The 20,863-nt window shown below is 43.2% G+C and overlaps 1 protein-coding gene across 1 annotated transcript in view; it reads right to left on the minus strand.

The window, feature by feature from the left end:
* LOC126092794 (putative neural-cadherin 2) overlaps positions 1-20,863 on the minus strand; it is a 192,409-nt gene that overhangs the window by 99,213 nt on the left and 72,333 nt on the right. Inside the window, exons 5-6 of the mRNA XM_049908523.1 lie at positions 16,323-16,509; positions 1,137-1,370 (exon numbers count right to left, since the gene is read on the minus strand). Of these exons, the coding sequence (XP_049764480.1) occupies positions 1,137-1,370; positions 16,323-16,509 (421 nt within the window). The remainder of the gene's footprint in view (positions 1-1,136; positions 1,371-16,322; positions 16,510-20,863) is intronic.

A 20,863-nucleotide genomic window follows, 5' to 3' on the forward strand; every position in this document is an offset into this window, starting at 1 on the left:
TGCATATACGCTGCAGCAACTCCCTAAAACGGAAACGTTTTGATCGGCCCTCGTATCTTTCAATTTCACCACATGGCAAGTAGAAAGTGTGTGATTATATTTAGTTAATGGGGGAAGCAACAGAAAACTGAGATGAGATTTGTGTGATTAAACTGAGATAGGGGAACATTAAATATGGTGTCCCACAAGGTTAAGTGCTCAGCCTGCTCCTGCCGTTAATCTACACAGATAATTTATCCAAAACACTGAAGGACATTTCAAAAACTTTTGTGTCCACTGATGACTTCTGACACATGGCCCAAACGTATCCATACCAGACAAAGCAGCAAGATAGTGCAACAGACTTAGAACTGTTTCACAGCAAACAGCTTAACCTTAAATTTTACACAAACTCATGTTATGCTAATACAAATAAATAAAAATGCCGGTAACGACTACAATGGATATCAATGGGCCTTCACTGGCTGAGGTTCAATATCTGAAGTTTTAAGGCATCCAAATGGATAATACGCCATAGTGGGACCAGAAAGTGAAAGTGCCTATTTTGTTCTTGAAAATCTGTGTCTCTTTCTTGAAATTCACTATGTGTCCGAGATGTACACGTAATTTGGCCACACGGTAAATGATGCACATCATTAGTGCAACTAAAAGTTTATGTACTACACATAACAAATGCGAAAAAAGGAGTTGCTAGTTAAAGAATAAAGAAAGGCAGCAGCAGCATTCAAAACTCAGCCGATAAAACCGCTGTGTTGATGAAAATATAAATGTATGAGAAGGGAGAAAGACTGGAATACGTCTTGGCACAAAAAAACATTACAAAACAAGTTGCTGTTAGCTGCAGTTCTGCGAGTAATTTCGACACTGACCGTTTAATCAATTGTCGTCAGTGATATGGATGAAAAAAGAGTTAGTATCTTATTAGATACATGTTCATAAAAAGATGTATTATAACTTTTAGAACGTGAAACACAATACAACTGTCGAATAATGAATAATAAAAAATGGTATTAAATAATCTGTTCAACTTGTAGCTCTGTAAATTTTAAAGTATAAATAAATATCTAAATATGCTATAGTCAGGCAACTACTATTCCACTAAGGTCTCTTGAAAAGTAGAAACGAGTTATAATTACCTTCCTGGCCTCCTCCGTCTGTAGCGACAACCTGAATGGTAAATCTGGGCGTACGTTCTCGGTCCAGACAGCAAACCACTGTCATTATTTCGCCAGTGTCAGGGTCGATTTCAAACATGGGCGAGCCTGTTCGTTCATCCACAGCATTTTTTTCAATTGAGTATCTCAGTTTGGCGTTGCTTCCTTCATATGGGTCATCATTGTCCACTGCTGTGACGTTCAGAATAAACGTACCTGGCGGAAAAAGACATCACATTTCGAAGAACTAAGATAGCTGGACATAATTAAAAGGTGTGCTTAAAATTTTCATTAAATCAACTGCAATCAAAGTACAATGAACGTAAAAAATTCGGACACAGGGCATACTAAGCTGAAGCATGTTTATCCGCTGCTACCAACTGATCTTAGTTTACATCTTCGAGTGTGGAGACTCATGACATGTTACTGCAGAGCAATGCATAAAGTTCAAATTTTATCAGAAATAGCAGAAAATAACAGGTAAACAGGAACTTTATAGTATATGTCGATCAAGTTACTATTAGACCTTTACAAACACTAGAATTGTATACTTTTGCCTAACACTGTAATGTCCCAGGAACAAACTAACCTAACTCCATCGTTTCAGCGACAAAAGATTAGCTCCTCATGACGCTCACCTGCATGACAATTACTTAAGATAACCTAAGCAAAGAGATTCAGTTTCTATCCTATCTAGACGCTGACTTTGCATTTCCTAATCATCTCTCCTATAGCATAAGATTACTATTCTGAACAGTCCATGAGCACGGTGATATCTCTGCCTCACCTCTTGTTTTCAGCATCCAATAGGGCCTATCTAGGAAAAATAACAGAGGCAAAACACACCAATCACAGCACAGGTTATTAAATCTGATACATCATAAAAAAGACAACGTTGTCTCCAATCACGAATACTTGACCTATAGACACACGAAAGACTCCACCTTTTCATTCTGCAAATCCTTGCCACTTTCGACAATATCAGTCTGCATACAAGGCATTATACTGAGCTCTGGAAAACTTTAGAATTTTACTTTTCTCAAATCCAACAGCCATCCTCACTAGCGATGCTTCCTCCTACTAATCCATCAGTATTACCTCGGTGTTCTGCAAGGTCTTTCTCCCAACACATCTATAAACATGTAGATTCCTAAAAACAAGTGCGACTTCCCCAGTTTCTCTGATAACTAATTCCTGTATCTCATCTAACACCCCAGAAACTTAATGACAGATAATCTGCCATTCCCCCTTCAAAGTTCACACATGTGCATTACCTGTTAACCATGCCCAAATTATTGCATCCTTTCCATTCTTCTCACTAGCGAAACGAATTCTCGTACTTCCCATTCCATCATAGATGTAAAGTAGGTTCTGACCTCTCTTCTCTCCTACATATTGCAGTATTCTCATGGCCCTTCTCTTCTAACAACCCATTACACTCTAGACATCCTAACAGCCCCCCCCCCCCCCAGCTCCCCGCTGCCTTTATCTACTGGTGCACGCAGTAGCTTCTCAAGATTGACCATTGACTCTCCCAAAACCACGACAATAATTAGAGTGAACCACCAACAGCTTTTGTCTTTATCACTTCGATATTTAGCCATTTATAGCAATCCAATCCAATTAGCAATACACGGAAATAAGTGGAATGACTGTACACTATGAACTAACTTGGAAAACCATGCTACAAACCCTCCAATAGGAAACCTATGTAGAGTGAAATTTTTGAACTGCTTATTGGCTGTATATATACACTGCTATGTAAAACTTAAGGACTAGATAGATGAGTTAACATATTAACAACTTGGTCGAATTCAATGAAAATGCGGGAGGATGTTGCCAGTGGTCTCCTAGTCGAACTCAGAAAGTTAGACGTCACATGGCGTGAGACCAGCATGACTATAGCGCCAAATGGAGCTGGCCCTGCAAAACGATGTAGCTGAAGGAACGGGAAAAGACATTGTGTGTCAATCAGCGAGCAGTTACCTGCGCTTTGGTGGTGATCTTCACAGGGCCGTTTCTACCATGAGGCTGCACTAGGCGGCCACCTAGGGCACCAAAATTTCAGGCGCGGTGATGGGGCGAAAAATTAATTTCAAATCAGACAGCGAAAAAATTGAGCAGATAAGAAAAATGGAAAGGGGAAAAATTAAACCACAGAATTATTTTCAAATGCACATTCTTCATATTTCAATTATTTTGTGAAATATCAAAAACTGAGGACAAAATATAGGAAACTGTGGACATTTGTTATACTAATCAGTTTTAAAGGAATAGAGGATAAGGCATAAAAACTGAAGACTGTCCCCAGAAAGTGAGGAAATCTGGTCACCTTAGTTTGATGATTAAAAGTATAACAGGAAGTTTGCACTGTTGTGCCGTTGGATGTTGGTGGACGTGGTGGAGGGGGAGGGGGATATCGGAGAAACAGATGGTAGTAAAAAAGAGGGGGTGTCGTTTATCAGTTCTCGCCTAAGGCGGTAAACACATGGCAACGGCCCTGGTTCATCATTATAACATGGGACAAAATAACATTTTGATGGCTTAACACAGGGAAGAATCACTGGGAGACTGAAAGAAGGACGAAATGTGATGGAAGTAGCCCAGGAGTTTGGTGTTGCTTACAGCTTTGTTTCGGGCTCATGGGGAGTGTTCAAAACGTTCAAATGTGTGTGAAATCTTATAGGACTTAACTGCTAAGGTCATCAGTCCCTAAGCTTACACACTACTTAACCTAAATTATCCTAAGGACAAACATACACACCCATGCCCGAAGGAGGACTCAAACCTCCGCCGGGACCAGCCGCACAGTCGATGACTGCAGCACCTCAGACCGCTTGGCTAATCCCGCGGGGCCATGGGGAGTGTTCCGAGCCACAGGCACTGCTGTCCAAAGTAGAGGAGGTGATCTACCATAGTAAACTACAGTGGCAGATGACAGCTACATTGTGCAACAAGGCAAGATTGGACCCATTTCAAACAGTATGTACAACTGCAACCACATTAATTTTAAGGACTGCAAGGCATCAATCTCACGTAACACAGTGGCACAACGACTGACTGGAGGCTGCCTCTTTTCCTGGCGGCGAATATGTTGCGTTCCATTGACACCCAAACATTGATGGCACCATTTGGGATGGTACCAAGAGCACAGGGACTGTACCAATGAGGAGAGAGGGGTTGCCTGCTCTTCTCAGATGAGAGCAAATTCAGTCTAACTAGTGATTCCGGATGTACCCCCATATGACGACAGATGGGAACATGTAATGCACCCAGGAACATTGTCGAACATGATCGTTTTAGTGGTCCAAGTGTTATGGAAGGAATAATGTTGTATGGGCATACTGACCTCAAGATCCTTGACAACGATACACTCACTGGTCAACGATATTGTGACACTAAACTTTTTCCCGATGTGCTTCTTTTCAAGTGTGCATTCAGGCCTACTTCATTTTTATGGATGACGATGCGCGGCCGCACTGAACAGAGCAAGTGGACGAGTTCTTGGAAGGAGAGGATATTCGCCAAATGGGCTGGCCTACCCGTTCCCCTGACTTAAATTCCATCGAACACATGTGGGACACGTTGGGAAGACGAGCTGCAGCATGTTCACATGCACCAACGATCATCCAGCAGTGGTAACTGCGCTTCTGAAGGACTGGAACTCTCTGCTGCTGGAACTCCTTACCAACCTTGTGGCCAGCATGGAAGCACGTAGCAGAACGTCCACTGCCATTCGTGCAGGTCACACACCCTATTTAATACCATGTCTCACCTTTTGTATTCTCCAGAAGACCATCATAAATCGCGATGACTTCAGTGGAACAGAAGAAAGTTGCCAGAGGGATAGAAACAGTTTTCGTCCTCATGAATTTGCAGAAGGCCTATGATATGGGAGCACAAAACAATCTGTGGATAAGTGGGCATGGATGTGTGTGATGTCCTTAGGTTAGTTAGGTTTAAGTAGTTCTAAGTTCTAGGGGACTGATGACCTCAGATGTTAAGTCCCATAGTGCTCAGAGCCATTTGAACCATCAAGCTGACGTGACAGTGGTTTCGCGACGAGTGTAGCGTGTGTTTATATTCCTAATCAGTCATGAATCAAGTGTTCTGAAATGAGTTGACTCCATAGTGAGTGGTTTTTGCAAACGGTGCATGTTTAGTGGTTAGGAATACGTGTTGTGCTGGACTGGTGTGCGAACCGTGTGTGGGATCAGTTATTAATAACTGTTGGTCTCATGTTTTGTACCAGTGAGCATCTGTATCGCCAGCAGGTTTAAGCACCACGTGCAGTAGAATTGTTTTGGATTGATGTGCGGGGTTTCCAACGTGGCGTTTCCTAGTGCGATATTTACGTTTGCCATGCGTGCGAAGAGTTTCGAGATTTTGTCCTCGAAAGTTTGTTTCCGATGCTTAGTACTGCGAGCTGTACATTGAGATTTGAGTTGCATAATCAGATTGAAATCCTGTATTTGATTTCCATAATAGTGACTGCATCGTTCGTATTGTGAGTTCAGTTATTTGCAACGAAACCTGCACAGAGTTAGGTGCTATTCGATATGCCCCTGGAAGGAGGAGTTCTCTTGAATTCTTTTCTCCGATCTCACATGGTTTAGGTACTTGTTCATGAAATTTAAAGGTCCTGGTTAGCTTCGGTCATGTTTAATCAGCAGCAGAATATATCTGTTTCATGCGGCAATCACCTGGAAGCTTTTGTCAGAATGCATTTGTAGTGAGTTTGGTTGGTGTATGTGTTCTTGATCTATTACGCATCACGTTTGGGAATCAATTTTAGCTCCATTGTAAGTGATTCTGAAATGATGTGTGATCAGTGATCAAACACAAGAGTGTTGTGTGTTATTTTGACAGTCCAACTAGGTGAAATATTAGTGGCTTATACATTATGTGATCAAAAGTATCCGGACACCTGGTTGAAAATGACTTACAAGTTCGTGGCACCCTCCATCGGTAATCCTGGAATTCAATATGGTGTTGACCCACCCTTAGCCTTGATGACAGCTTCCAGTCTCGCAGGCGTACGTTCAATCAGGTGCTGGAAGGTTTCTTGGGGAAAGGCAGCCCATTCCTCACGGAGTGCTGCACTGAGGGGAGGTATCGATGTCGGTCGGTGAGGCCTGGCACGAAGTCGGCATTCCAAACACCCCAGAGGTGTTCTACAGGATTCAGGTCAGGACTCTGTGCAGGCCAGTCCATTACAGGGACTTATTGTCGTGTATCCACTCCGCCACAGGGCGTACATTATGAACAGGTGCTCGATGGTGTTGAAAGATGCAATCACTATCCCTGAATTGCTCTTCAACAGTAGGAAGCAAAAAGGTGCTTAAAACATCAATGTAGGCCTGTGATGTGATAGTGCCAAGCAAAACAACAAGGGGTGCAAGTCCCCTCCATGAGAAACACAACCACAGCATAACACCACCGCCTTTGTATTTTGCTGTTGGCACTACAACGCTGGCAGACAACGTTCACTGGGCATTCGCCATACCCACACCCTGCCATTGGATCGCCACATTGTGTACCGTAATTCGTCACCCCACGCAACGTTTTTCCACTGTTCAATCGTCCAATGTTTACGCTCCTTACACCAAGCGTGGTGTCGCTTGGCATTTACCGGCGTGATGTGTGGCTTATGAGCAGCCGCTCGACCATGAAATCCAAGTTTTCTTACCTCCCGCTTAACTATCATAGTACTTGCTGTGGATCCTGATGCAGTTTGGAATTCCTGTATGATGGTCTGGATGTATGTCTGCCTATTGCACATGACGACTCTCTTCAACTGTTGGCGGTCTCTGTCAGTCAACAGACGAGGTCGGCCTGTACGCTTTTGTGCTGTACGTGTCCCTTCAAGTTTACACTTCACTATCAAATCGGAAACAGTGGACCTAGGTATTTTTAGGAGTGTGGAAATCTCGCGTACAGATGTATGAGACAAGTGACACCCAATCACTTGACCATGTTTGAAGTCCTTAAGTTACGCGGAGCGCCCCATTCTGCTCTCTCACGATGTCTAGTCGCTACTGAGGTCGCTGATATGGAGTACCTGGCAGTAGGTGGCAGCAAAATGCACCTAATATGAAAAACATATGTTTTTGTGGTTGTCCTGAGACTTTTGATTACGTACTGTAGTTTGTCTGTCTGGTATCTTGTATTAACTATGTTTTTGAGATCTTTGTGGGATCTGTTTGAAATGTTATTTATTCCGCATGTCAGTGGTATGATACGAGTAATCAGTTTATTGACGAGCAAATAAGTTTTGAATGTTATTTAAGAGAAACAACTAGAAAGTCCCTCATGTTTTCTATGTCCAGTCTTGAGCAACTAAATTAATTTTGGAGGCACGGCTGGCTGTTAGATGGTCACACTGTGGTGTTATTCGACGATATGTGGTTCGCGAGTGCCGTGTCTCAAAGAGTACTGAATTTAACTTGTTCCATTTTATTAATTTGTCACGATCTTCGTGTTTGGTTGCTGGACGAACGTGGGCATGCCTAGTTGTCGCTGCATCGTGTTCCTCTGTATTTGTCTTGAGCGTTCCCGGCGTGACTTCGATACTACTTCTCTGTCGATTAGTGTGTGGTTTCAGGATTGTCTTGTTGTGTTTTGGGTGGTCCTAAGGACATTTCGCGTAGTTGTCCGTATCGGTTATTTTATGTACGTGTCAATATTTATTTTATGCATAAGGAACAGTCGCTGTGGTCTACTTTCCTGAATGGTGGTTTTAATGTTTCATCTGCAAAGTCCTACACGAAGAACTGTTCTAATTCTTGTAGTCATAAATTAGTCTAAGATGCTGGTTACTATTAAGGCTGCCACTGTATGCTAGGTTTTATTGCTCGTCAGATGGGTGCCTGTCTAGCTGAATCATAGGTTACCACAAGAGACTACTGGCATAGTCGTAAGTGAGGTCAGGCTCTTTAAAGTTAAGGAATTGTGAATGTCCTAACTCAAGTAGCTTCCGGTGTAGCTCAGAGCGACGCTACTGTCTTCAATGTCTAATAACCTTTACTTCTAACTGGGCAAATGGAGAAATTTTACGTATGTAACTACCTGACGTCGGCTGGCTTCCGCATGAGTGCAGGAGGGCTAACAATAACAAGTTGAAATACTAGCGAACAGTGGGTCACGAGTTTTTCCTTATCGTCGCATCTTTGTCTTGTCGATCACATAGCAAACACGCTCGCAGTTTCAAGCAATCATAGATAAAGTACCATATGGTTCTATTTTGTTTCCATTGTTTCTAATCAATGATACCTTGCATGCATTTTCGAGAGAAAAAAAAACCGTAATTGTGTACCATTTTATTTTCTAGATAATGCAACTATAGGAATAAAAATAGAATCAATTCTTTTACTGAAAAGCTGTCAAAAGAAAGTTTTTAAAATGTTATCTGATTGCTCAAGAAAACTGAATTTTCATTAAATTTTGACTAGACTGAGTGGTTGGAATAAGAAATCACAGTCGCTAGCTGTAGTTTAATTGAAACTCAGTACAATTTGACACTTTCAAGAGCAACGAAAGTCACACTAGTTATCTATTTCAGCAATGATGTAGAAGTAGACAGTGTTCAGGTTTTAAGACTACAAAGAGATTAAACCATAACTGGAAAGCACAAACGCTAATATTAATGAAGCTGGATAGCGTAATTATATTTACAGCACGCATGATCACAATTATGGGTTATTTAAAAATGATGAAATTAGTTTACTGAAATTAGTTTACTGTGTTTATTTCCACTGAATAATGATTTACCTCATAATTTTTAGAGCATCCCCAACTCAATGGTAATATTTTCACATTACAGAAGAGTGTTGTAAGTAATATATCTGGTGGTATCTGTAGAAAATTCCGCTAAGACATCTTGAAAAAATTTTGTCTTTAACAATTTCTCACCACCTACATTTTCATTATATTATTCACTATCAGCAATATTCTGTCTTTCTTTCTATCTTCTTCTTCTTCTTCTTCTTCTTCTTCTTCCTCTTCTTCTTGTCCTTCTTTTTTCTCTTCTTCTTTTTGCGGACTATCTACGGCTGGCGTCGCTTTTACGCCACCAGTCGCCGACTTCTTCCGTCTCGACTTTCCTGAACATTCATATTCCTCTCCTGCATTGTCTTCTCTACATTGTTTTGCCGGCTGCGTCGTGGGCTACCTCTTTTCTTCCGCTGAGATGTATCCGTCGTAGTATCCAATTTGGTACCCTATTTTCATCGCTCTGGGCTATTGTCTTATGCAGTCTCTTTTTCCTTGTTCTTCTTATCTCTTTGTTCCATAGAACAGAGTTCATTGCCCTTTTTACAGTTCGTCCGTTATTAATCCTACTAGCGATTGCTTATGCCCTGTTTATTAAATAATACTCCAAGATATTTTGCCTTTTCCACACCTACGATAATTTCTCCATCTACCTCCAAGTTATTTACTTTTTCCGTTCCAACAGCCACCTACTAACACTTCTTCATGTTTAACTTCGGGCTAGCCTTACTGAAATTATTTTGAAGATTTCTTGCCGTGGAGAACGATCAAGTCAGTGTGTCTGTCAACTAGTGAAAAGTTACATAATAATAATATTATCATGGTCAATGGACAACATATTTTAAGGATTTATTCTAGGAAAACATAAATGTGAGGTGAGGATGCAACGAGAACAATTATGGCGTTTAGATATAAAAGTTATTCAGCAGGCTGTGAGGAGCCGTAAGGTGAAGAAGGCACGAGTAGAGCTGGTGAAGTTTGGGCCACAGAAATTATTGGAGATGCTAAGAAGTCTGTCTGAAATGATATTAAACGGAGATGATGTTCCATTGGAACGAAAAACTTGTCACATAAGACCGGTTGGTAAGGAAAGGTCATGTAATGCTCGAAGTAATTATAGGGGATTGGCAGTCTTTCGTTGGAAAACTGTACTCGAAGGTACTGAAAGATCTGGTAGAGAAAGAAACACGTCACAAGCAGCAAGAAAAGCAAGCAGGATTCCAAGCTAGAAAATCGGCAATGGACACCATCTTCACAATGAAACTAATACGCGAGAAACGCATAAAGGCTGGACTGGAGACGCATGTTGCATTGATTGATGTTGACGAAGACGATAGTGTAACCTCCAACAAAGTGCGGAAAAAGTTGAAAGAGATAGAGTTTGATCAAAGATAGCTAAAGGGTGATGTGAAATTATATGGAAATAACACAACTTGAATAAGGACTGGGAATCGTTGGACAGAAGAATACGAGGTGAATAAAAGTGTGTGACGGGGATGTGAGCCGTCACCGACCCCATTTAAGCTGTATCTGGGAGCAATCCTGCAGACTTGACATAGAAAATGCTAGGTTATACAAGTAACAGTAGAGAGCAGCAAGATATTTAGCTTGAGTTTTGCAGATCACCATATTGTGCTATCAGCATTACAAATCTTACCTTTTTTAAAAAGTTACTGCAAAGCACAAATATAATGCTGTAATTCTGGGACGAAAAAAAAACCCCAGAAACTTTAAGGATTATAAGTCAGTTATGAAAACGAAACATATACATGGATATGAATGTTATAGCATGATTAAATACTATGTCCAGAACTAGCTTACGACTAACCCAACAAGCAAAAACTCAAGGATGTACCCACAGAGCTCCACTTGTAGAGAGGAACGATGGTGGAGCACTGCCTCTCCTCAAATGAATCCTGATATATATGCAGCACAGTGCCAACAGTAAAATCGATCTCAAAGCAGAAACATTACTCCCGGAAATCATTGGCGCAGATTGGGGTACAAAAGCACAAGTGATAAAAACAACAAAAAGGTCAGTTTGCTCATCGTTGGCAAATGTGCTTCTTCCTTCCGGCACAATTCTGCCCATTCTAGAGCTGATGCTACACCACACTCAACGGAAGGTTCAGGCTTGTCACTGCCTGTTTCAAAACTACCCCCTCTCACCTCCTCCTCCTCACAGATAGTATTCTACCAATTATCCAGACACTACAATCAAGACAGCTTCCTCAAAGCGGCCAAGGACTATGAAAATCAAACTCAGCCTGAAACGGATACGACGTCAACTTCAAAACGCCGTCACTGGATGGTACCACCAGAGGAGCAAGCACTTGTGCATCATGAAAGCTTGGAAGCTTGTAAATTCCTTGCTAGACTCCAGACAGATACTGTAAGAACCGAAGGAAAACTTCTAGGAAGAGGCATCCAGTACCGACAAACCTGTGCAATTTGTTGAGGTCCAGACAAAATAACACACGTATTCCTCACTTCATTTCCCCATTCAGTACAGCCTCGAGGACTTCATCTTAGCAAATCCTAGTGCTACTGACGTCACCCACATCCAGGTTAAACTAGGTTACACCGAAGGAAAAAATCGCAACATCAAAATATAATTAATGCAGATTAAGAAATTTGGGGAAAATCTTTTTCTGGGTAACATATTTAAGTGATTAACATTGCAAGATCACTGATTAATGTAAGCGCGAAATAAGCCATTGCAAATGTGAAATGCTGGTACACTAATAACCAGTGTAAACGCCAGAACGTTGCATGTAAGCATACATACTTGCATGCATTGTGGTGTACGGATGCTGGATGCCAGTTTGTGGGATGGAGTTTCATGGCTGTTGCACTTGGTCGCTAAATACAGGGACGGTTAATGCTGTTTGTGCTGCGCGGGATTAGTCGAGCGGTCGCCGGCACGATAGCTCAGCGTGTTCGGTCAGAGGGTTAGCTGCTCTCTGTAATAAAAAAACTGAGTTAATCGATCAACAGCGATGTCTTGCGACGTCCGCCCCGAGCAGATGCAACGACCAAAAGCGACCAAAATGAGATTTAAAAAAAAAAGTACGGTCTAAGGTGCTGCAGACATGGACTGTGCGGCTGGTGCCGGCTGACGTTCGAGTCCTCCGTCGGGCATGGGTGTGTGTGTTTGTCCTTAGGATAATTTAGGTTAAGTAGTGTGTCAGCTTGGGGACTGATGACCTTAGCAGTTAAGTCCCATAAGATTTCACACACATTTTTTGAATGCTGTTTATGTATGATGCTGGAGTTGTCGTCCAATGATGTCCGATATATGCTCGGTTGGAGATAGATTTGGTGATCAAGCAGGCCTTTTAAAATTTCAAACATCTATGATGTATATATGCAGACTGAATCGACAGATGAAAATTTGTACCAGTGTTTCGTCTCCACTGTGGCAATTCAAATCAGGTTTGCCTTAAATTCGCGTGATAACGGTCGGGATCATTAGTTACTTTTGAGATTGGACGTGGTGAGCTGGTGTTAGTAAAGAATCGCTTTAAGGAGACAAAGACGCCATTATCAACACCTCACTGAGTTTGAACGAGGTCGTGTAATAGGGATACGAGAAGCTGGATATTCCTCCTGCGATACTGCAGAAAGACTTGGTGCAAATGTAGCCACTGTACATGACTGCTGGATGCGATGGTCGCGAGAATGTACGGCAGCAAGAAGACCGGGTTTCGGACGGCGCTACCGAGAGGAAAGACCGACATTTTCAACGTATAGCTCTGTCGCATCGTACGGCATTTGCAACAGCAATCAGAACAGCAGTTGGCACCATCGTGACAGAATGAACTCTGTAGCGGAAATTCCACTGACCCCAAACCACCACCATTTGCGACTTCAGTGGCATCAAGCGAGAGCTCATTGTAGGGTGGGGAGGAGGTCTGTTGTATTTTCTGATGAAAGCTGGTTCTGCCATGTTGCCAGTGATGGCCGTTTGTTGGTTAAAAGGAGGCCAGTTGAAGCCTGCAACCAGCCTGTCTGCCACTAGACACACTGGACCTACACCTGGAATTACAGGCTGGAGTGCGATATCGTTTGACAGCAGGAGTACTCTCTTGGTTATCCAACGCGCTCTAACTGGAAATCTGTATGCCAACGTGATGATTCGACCCGTTGTGCTGCCATTCATGAAGTTCATTTCAAGAAGTGTTTTCCAACCGGATAACGCTCACCCACACGCCGCTGTTGTAAGCGACATGCTCTACAGAGTGTCGACAAGTTGCCTTGGCCTGCTTGATCACCAAATCTATCGGACATCATTGGACGACAACTCTGGCATCATACACAAACAGCATTCAAAAAATGTGTGTGAAATCTTATGGGACTTAACTGCTAACGTCATCAGTCCCCAAGCTGACACACTACTTAACCTAAATTAGCCTAAGGACAAACACACACACCCATGCCCGACGGAGGACTCGAACGTCAGCCGGGACCAGCCGCACAATCCATGTTTGCAGCACCTTAGACCGTATTTTTTTTTTTAAATCTCATTTTGGTCGCTTTTGGTCGTTGCATCTGCAGAGGGCGGACGTCGTAAGACATCCGTTTACGTTCGTTGTTGGTCGATTAACTCAGTTTTTTTTATTACAGAGGGCAGCTAACCCTCTGACCGAACACGCTGAGCTACCGTGAGGGCGACCGCTCGACTAATCTCGCGCGGCACAAACAGCATTAACCGTCCCTGTATTGAGCGACCAAGTGCAACAGCCATGAAACTCCATCCCACAAACTGGCATCCATCACCCGTACACCACAATGCATGCAAGTATGTATGCTTGCATGCAACGTTCTGGCGTTTACACTGGTTATTAGTGTACCAGCATTTCACATTTACAATGGCTTATTTCGCGCTTACATTAAGCAGTGATCTTGCAACGTTAATCACTTAAATATGTTACCCAGAAAAAGATTTTCCCCAAATTTCTTAATCTGCATTAATTGTATTCTGATGTTGTGATTTTTTCCTTCGGTGTAACCTAGTTTAACCTGGATGTGGGTGACATCAGTAGCACAGTAGCACTAGCGAAGTAGTTTCATTTGATTAAAGAAACTATGTCTGGATTTCAAGCAGGGTCCCCCTTTGGTTCAATGCTGATGTGCTATTCCAATACCGTTGGACAACCTATGTAATGATGTTGAAGTTCAGGAGGAATACCATGTGGGATGAGGCATGAATGGGAATTTGGACTGAGAGAGATGTGCCAAGGTAGTCAATGCAGTTGTGCAAATTTGCTGTGCCAGGGTTGCGTAGAGGTTAAAGCATCTGGGTAGTGAGCAGAAGACGTGGGTTCGAATCCCAATCTTGGTAGAAATTTTCATTCATCGTTCAGTCTACATATATAAACTATGTTAAATAATGAACTGCGTTTTATATATATCCACTCTTAGTTTCCCATTGTTTTATATGTTACAATTTCTGTACGTGTACTTGTCTGCTCTATTCTCGTAACTTGTACTTTTTTTTGTTTGTTTGTAATCTACACTCCTGGAAATTGAAATAAGAACACCGTGAATTCATTGTCCCAGGAAGGGGAAACTTTATTGACACATACCTGGGGTCAGATACATCACATGATCACACTGACAGAACCACAGGCACATAGACACAGGCAACAGAGCATGCACAATGTCGGCACTAGTACAGTGTATATCCACCTTTCGCAGCAATGCAGGCTGCTATTCTCCCATGGAGACGATCGTAGAGATGCTGGATGTAGTCCTGTGGAACGGCTTGCCATGCCATTTCCACCTGGCGCCTCAGTTGGATCAGCGGTCGTGCTGGACGTGCAGACCCCGTGAGACGACGCTTCATTCAGTCCCAAACATGCTCAATGGGGGACAGATCCGGAGATCTTGCTGGCCAGGGTAGTTGACTTACAACTTCTAGAGCACGTTGGGTGGCACGGGATACATGCGGACGTGCATTGTCCTGTTGGAACAGCAAGTTCCCTTGCCGGTCTAGGAATGGTAGAACGATGGGTTCGATGACGGTTTGGATGTACCGTGCACTATTCAGTGTCCCCTCGACGATCACCAGTGGTGTACGGCCAGTGTAGGAGATCGCTCCCCACACCATGATGCCGGGTGTTGGCCCTGTGTGCCTCGGTCGTATGCAGTCCTGATTGTGGCGCTCACCTGCACGGCGCCAAACACGCATACGACCATCATTGGCACCAAGGCAGAAGCGACTCTCATCGCTGAAGACGACACGTCTCCATTCGTCCCTCCATTCATGCCTGTCCCGACACCACTGGAGGCGGGCTGCACGATGTTGGGGCGTTAGCGGAAGACGGCCTAACGGTGTACGGGACCGTAGCCCAGCTTCATGGAGACGGTTGCGAATGGTCCTCGCCGATACCCCAGGAGCAACTGTGTCCCTAATTTGCTGGGAAGTGGCGGTGCGGTCCCCTACGGCACTGCGTAGGATCCTACGGTCTTGGCGTGCATCCGTGCGTCGCTGCGGTCCGGTCCCAGGTCGACGGGCACATGCACCTTCCGCCGACCACTGGCGACAACATCGATGTACTGTGGAGACCTCACGCCCCACGTGTTGAGCAATTCGGCGGTACGTCCACCCGGCCTCCCGCATGCCCACTATACGCCCTCGCTCAAAGTCCGTCAACTGCACATACGGTTCACGTCCACGCTGTCGCGGCATGCTACCAGTGTTAAAGACTGCGATGGAGCTCCGTATGCCACGGCAAACTGGCTGACACTGACGGCGGCGGTGCACAAATGCTGCGCAGCTAGCGCCACTCGACTTCCAACACCGCGGTTCCTGGTGTGTCCGCTGTGCCGTGCGTGTGATCATTGCTTGTACAGCCCTCTCGCAGTGTCCGGAGCAAGTATGGTGGGTCTGACACACCGGTGTCAATGTGTTCTTTTTTCCATTTCCAGGAGTGTATACCTGTGACACGAACAAAAAGTAAAATCATGAGAGTAACAGGAACAGCTTTTTGTTGGGAAATTTTGTAGATGCCTCTGAATGATATATTCACAGGGACTTTTAAACCAAACGTGTTATGTTATAATGTAGTTAAGATAAACATTATGATGCTATAATACTACAATGTTCATGAAGTTAAGGCATTTTATTGTACTGCATGTAAACAGAATGTGCATTCATGAGTTCATTTCATATCTCAGAGACCATTTCCCGCTGAATCTACGAAATACTGTTTCAGATCCGTTGCTTTAAGATGACTACGGTATCTTATGACCGAAATTTTTACAAGTGGTTATACAGTTTTCAAGCAGGAACGAACATGCAAAACCTAAAATTACAGTACCTCTGCTCCACCCCAGCATTACATGCTAACGGGACCTGATCCGCAATAGGTCTGCTTGCTGAATATGCCGTACCTGCCGGAGCGTTTTCGACGATGTAGCCGTGGTAGAGCGGCTGTGGGAAGACGGGTGGGTTGTCGTTGACGTCACTGAGAGTGACCTGCACGTCGGCGAAGCCCACGAGCCCGGCACCGCCCTCGTCCTGCGCGAAAGCCGTAAACCGCCACAGCGGGCGGCCTGCCGGGGGATCGCGGTCCAGAGGCTGCAACACGGCAAACAGTTACACCTCATCTCCGATCAGGGGAAGGTATCACTACGGTAATGAAACTACAGTGGTGGAAAATAAAAGTATACACGTGCTAAGAGGTGTAGAATCGCTATAACGCTGACGCTTATTACAAACAATAGGCACCAAGAGTTTGATGTAAGCAGTCACGGTGTCTTTGGTCCTCTATTATTTCTGAGCCTAGCGCATAAATAATTGATCACTTTCAGTCTCAAAAGATGCAAAAGTTTGTCGTTTCGTTGCATGACAAAAATTTATGATTAAAAGATATTACCAAACCTATTACAGCAAGGGCAGCCAAAGAAAAATCTGAAATCATCAAGAGAGAGTTCAAGACATATGTATCGTTAATTTCTCATAAAACTTGATAAGGTATAAAATACTCTTCTCAAGCAATAATATACGAGAAGTAGAAATAGTTCCGTCTTTAGGATTCAGATAGAACCCATGGCATAGAATAACGAAGAATCTTAGATTAGCTACGTTTGCGGTACACATGATAACTACCATCGATGACTTTAAAAAGAGAAGCAACTACTTGTCAGTAATGAAAGACGGTATTATCTCTTGGGGAAAGTCAACCGACAGGGACAGTGATTTCAGTACACAGAAGTGTGTAATAAAAAGTTCATCTTGTGTTTGATCTAAAGCATTCTATTTCAGTAATGTCCCTCATAGTTAACACTACTTACCTTTTCATAAAGAATACTGAAAAGACTTAATATAATAATATATCCATAAATGATCTCTTCGAAGACTAAGAAAGGAGTAAGCAAAAAAGTGAAGCACCTAGAAGACGTGGTCGGATGTCGTTGAAACAAAAAACACACACACACACACACACACACACACACACACACACACACACATACACTCACTATCGGCGATTACATAAACGATTAGAGTTGCAATTCCCTATGACAGGTAGAACAGACACTAGAGTGCATTAGCGTTGTTCGTCGTTAATGTATACACGGTGGTCCATTGATAGTGACCGGGCCAAATATCTCACGAAATAAGCATCAAACGAAAAAACTACAAAGAACGAAACTCGTCTAGCTTGAAGGAGGAAACCAGATAGGGCTACGGTTGGCCCGCTAGGTGGCACTGCCATAGGTCAAACCGATATCAACTGCGTTTTTTTTAAAATAGGAACCCCCATTTTCATTACATATTCGTGTAGTATATAAAGAAATATGAATGTTTTAGTTGGACCAACTTTTTTGCTTTGTGATAGATGGCACTGTAATAGTCACAAACGCATAAGCACGTTGTATCATTTAACATTCCGCCAGTGCGGACGGTATTTGCTTCGTGATACATTACCCGTGTTAAAATGGACCGTTTACCAATTGCGGGAAAGGTCGATATCGTGTTGATGTATGGCTATTGTGATCAAAATCCCCAACGGGCGTGTGCTGTGTATGCTGCTCGGAATCCTGGACGGCATCACCCAAGTGTCCGGACCGATAGTTACGTTATTTAAGGAAACAGGAAGTGTTCAGCAACATGTGAAACGTCAACCGCGACCTGCAACAAATGATGATGCCCAAGTAGGTGTTTTGGTTGCTGTCGGGGCTAATCCGCACATCAGTAGCAGACAAATTGCGTGAGAACCGGGATCTCAAAAACGTCGGTGTTGAGAATGCTACATCAAGATCGATTGCACCCATACCATATTTCTATGCACCAGGACGACTTTGAACGTCGTGTACAGTTCTGCCACTGGGCACAAGAGAAATTACGGGACGATGACAGATTTTTTGCACGCGCTCTATTTAGCGACAAAGCGTCATTCACCAACAGCGGTAACGTAAACCGGCATAATATGCACTATTGGGCAACGGAAAATCCACGATGGCTGCGACAAGTGGAACATCAGCGACCTTGGCGGGTTAATGTATGGTGCGGCATTATGGGAGTCTAAATGGTGCAATGTATGCTGATTTCCTACGGAATGTTCTACCGATGTTACTACAAGATGTTTCACTGCATGACAGAATGGCGATGTACTTCCAACATGAGGGATGTCCGGCACATAGCTCGCATGCGGTTGAAGCGGTATTGAATAGCATATTTCATGACAGGTGGATTGGTCGTCGAAGCACCATACCATGGCCCGCAAGTTCACCGGATCTGACGTCCTAGATTTTTTTTCTGTGAGGAAAGTTGAAGGATATTTGTTATCGTGATCCACTGACAACGCCTGACAACATGCGTCAGCACATTGTCAATGCATGTGCGAACGTAACGGAAGGCGAACTACTCGCTGTTGAGGGGAATGTCGTTACACGTATTGCCAAATGCATTGAGGTCGACGGACATCATTTTGAGCACTTATTGCATTAGTGTGGTATTTACAGGTAATCACGCTGTAACAGTACGCGTTTCCCGTTCTCAGAAATGATAAGTTCACAGAGGTACACGTATCACATTGGAACAACCGAAATAAAATGTTCAAACGTACCTACGTTCTGTATTTTAATTTAAAAAACCTACCTCTTACCAACTGTTCGTGTAAAATTTTGAGCCATATGTTTATGACTATTACAGCGCCATGTATCACAAAGCGAAAAAAGTGGTCCAACTAAAGCATTCATATTTCTTTACGTACTACACGAATATGTAATAAAAATGGGGGTTCCTATTTTAAAAAACGCAGTTGATATCCGTTTGACCTATGGCAACACCATCTAGCGGGCCAACCATAGTGCCACCTGGTTTCTCCCTTCAAGCTAGACAAGTTTCTTTCTTTGTAGTTTTTTCGTTTGAAGCTTATTTCGTGAGACAATTAGCCCGATCACGATCAACGGACCACCCTGTATGATGGATGTGAACAAGTCAGATGTTGAGTGACGGAGGTGCCGCGTACTCGTATCAGACGCCGTTATCTGCACCTGACGGTCTCCATTTGGCTGGTAGAATAATTATTTAATAAAATTGCAGCCAAATAGCCATATACAGTTACTTTGCTTAACATTTTACATTTAAATTTTACATTTTTGCATATTCATTTATCGATTTCACTCTTTTACTGCACAGTTCTATGTGATATCGTTCACAGGCTTCGTTACACAGTTCACATACACATGTTGCGGTTGGGTCGTGATAAGTTTTGTTTTTGCAGATTAGATGATGAAAGCCGTGAGTAGAAAGTCTAGTTACAACATGTCGCTGTTCGAAGTTTGGTGCAGTCCATGAGCAGTTCGTCATTGCTTCTAGTGTTTCTAGATTTTTTTCTGTCAGGTGGTCCCATATAACCTCCATCCCATAGGCCAGGATTGGCAAGATTTTTGCGTTGAATAATTTCATGGCCGTTTCTAGACTGAGTAGGCGGATGTTTTTGATGTCCTGTATTGCTATTATTGCTTGGGCTGCACGTTCTGTTGTATGTTTTGTGAGCATTTGGCTGTTGGTTGCAATGTCACTCCTAGGTATTTAAAGTCTGATGAGATTTTTATTTTTTGTCCTCTGATACTGATTTCCGCATTCTTGGGTGTTTTGCCTCCTTTTCTGAAAATTACCATTTCTGTCTTTGTTATGTTTATGTGTAGTTTGTGTTCACTGCACCATCTGTCTATTTTCTCAATGATTCTCTGCAGCTTCTGTATATCTGTTGAACCTACGGCTATGTCATCAGCGTATGCATATACATACACATCTTCTTCATTTTCTCCAATTCGGAGTACTTCTTCAGTGGCAAGAATGTACAGCAAAGGGCTCATTGCGTCACCCTATAAGACTCCGTTCGATTGCAGAATGGGGTTCGAAAAAGAGAGGTTGTCTGATATTGTAATTAAATTGTATTCGAGGATTGATTTGATTATTCTTGCCTATACGCTATCTTCTCCCATTGTGTTTTCCAGTTTTCGGACTATGAATACTGGTAGAATAATGCAGTGTCCAAAAGTGGCAAGCCGTTGCACTGTAACATCAGACACACTCAAAACAGGAGTGACGCTAAGTCCGATTAAGTAGTCACACTCGTCGTCAAGGTCCCGGTCGACCAAGTCTAACCAGCAAGTCTCACCGCCGAATTTTGACCCAAGTTCATTGTACCACCTTCACGTCTGTGCCTTGCATCCGAGAAAAAGTAATGAACTTCCTGCGACATCCTGTGTTACACCAGACCATTGGTCGGAAACTAGCAGCAGCCAGACTAGAGAACTGTTGTCCTATGAAACACAAACGGCTGCATATGCAAAGATGGCATGACTGGGAAGCATAGAGTCCTGATGAATGATGCCAAACTGTGTACAGCGGTGAATAGGCTTGTGCACTATCCCGGATGATCACGGTACAATGGTGCGTCATGAACAACCTGCGCCAT

The sequence above is a fragment of the Schistocerca cancellata genome, chromosome 7 (assembly GCF_023864275.1).
Source record: "Schistocerca cancellata isolate TAMUIC-IGC-003103 chromosome 7, iqSchCanc2.1, whole genome shotgun sequence".
In the NCBI taxonomy this organism is placed as follows: domain Eukaryota; kingdom Metazoa; phylum Arthropoda; class Insecta; order Orthoptera; family Acrididae; genus Schistocerca; species Schistocerca cancellata.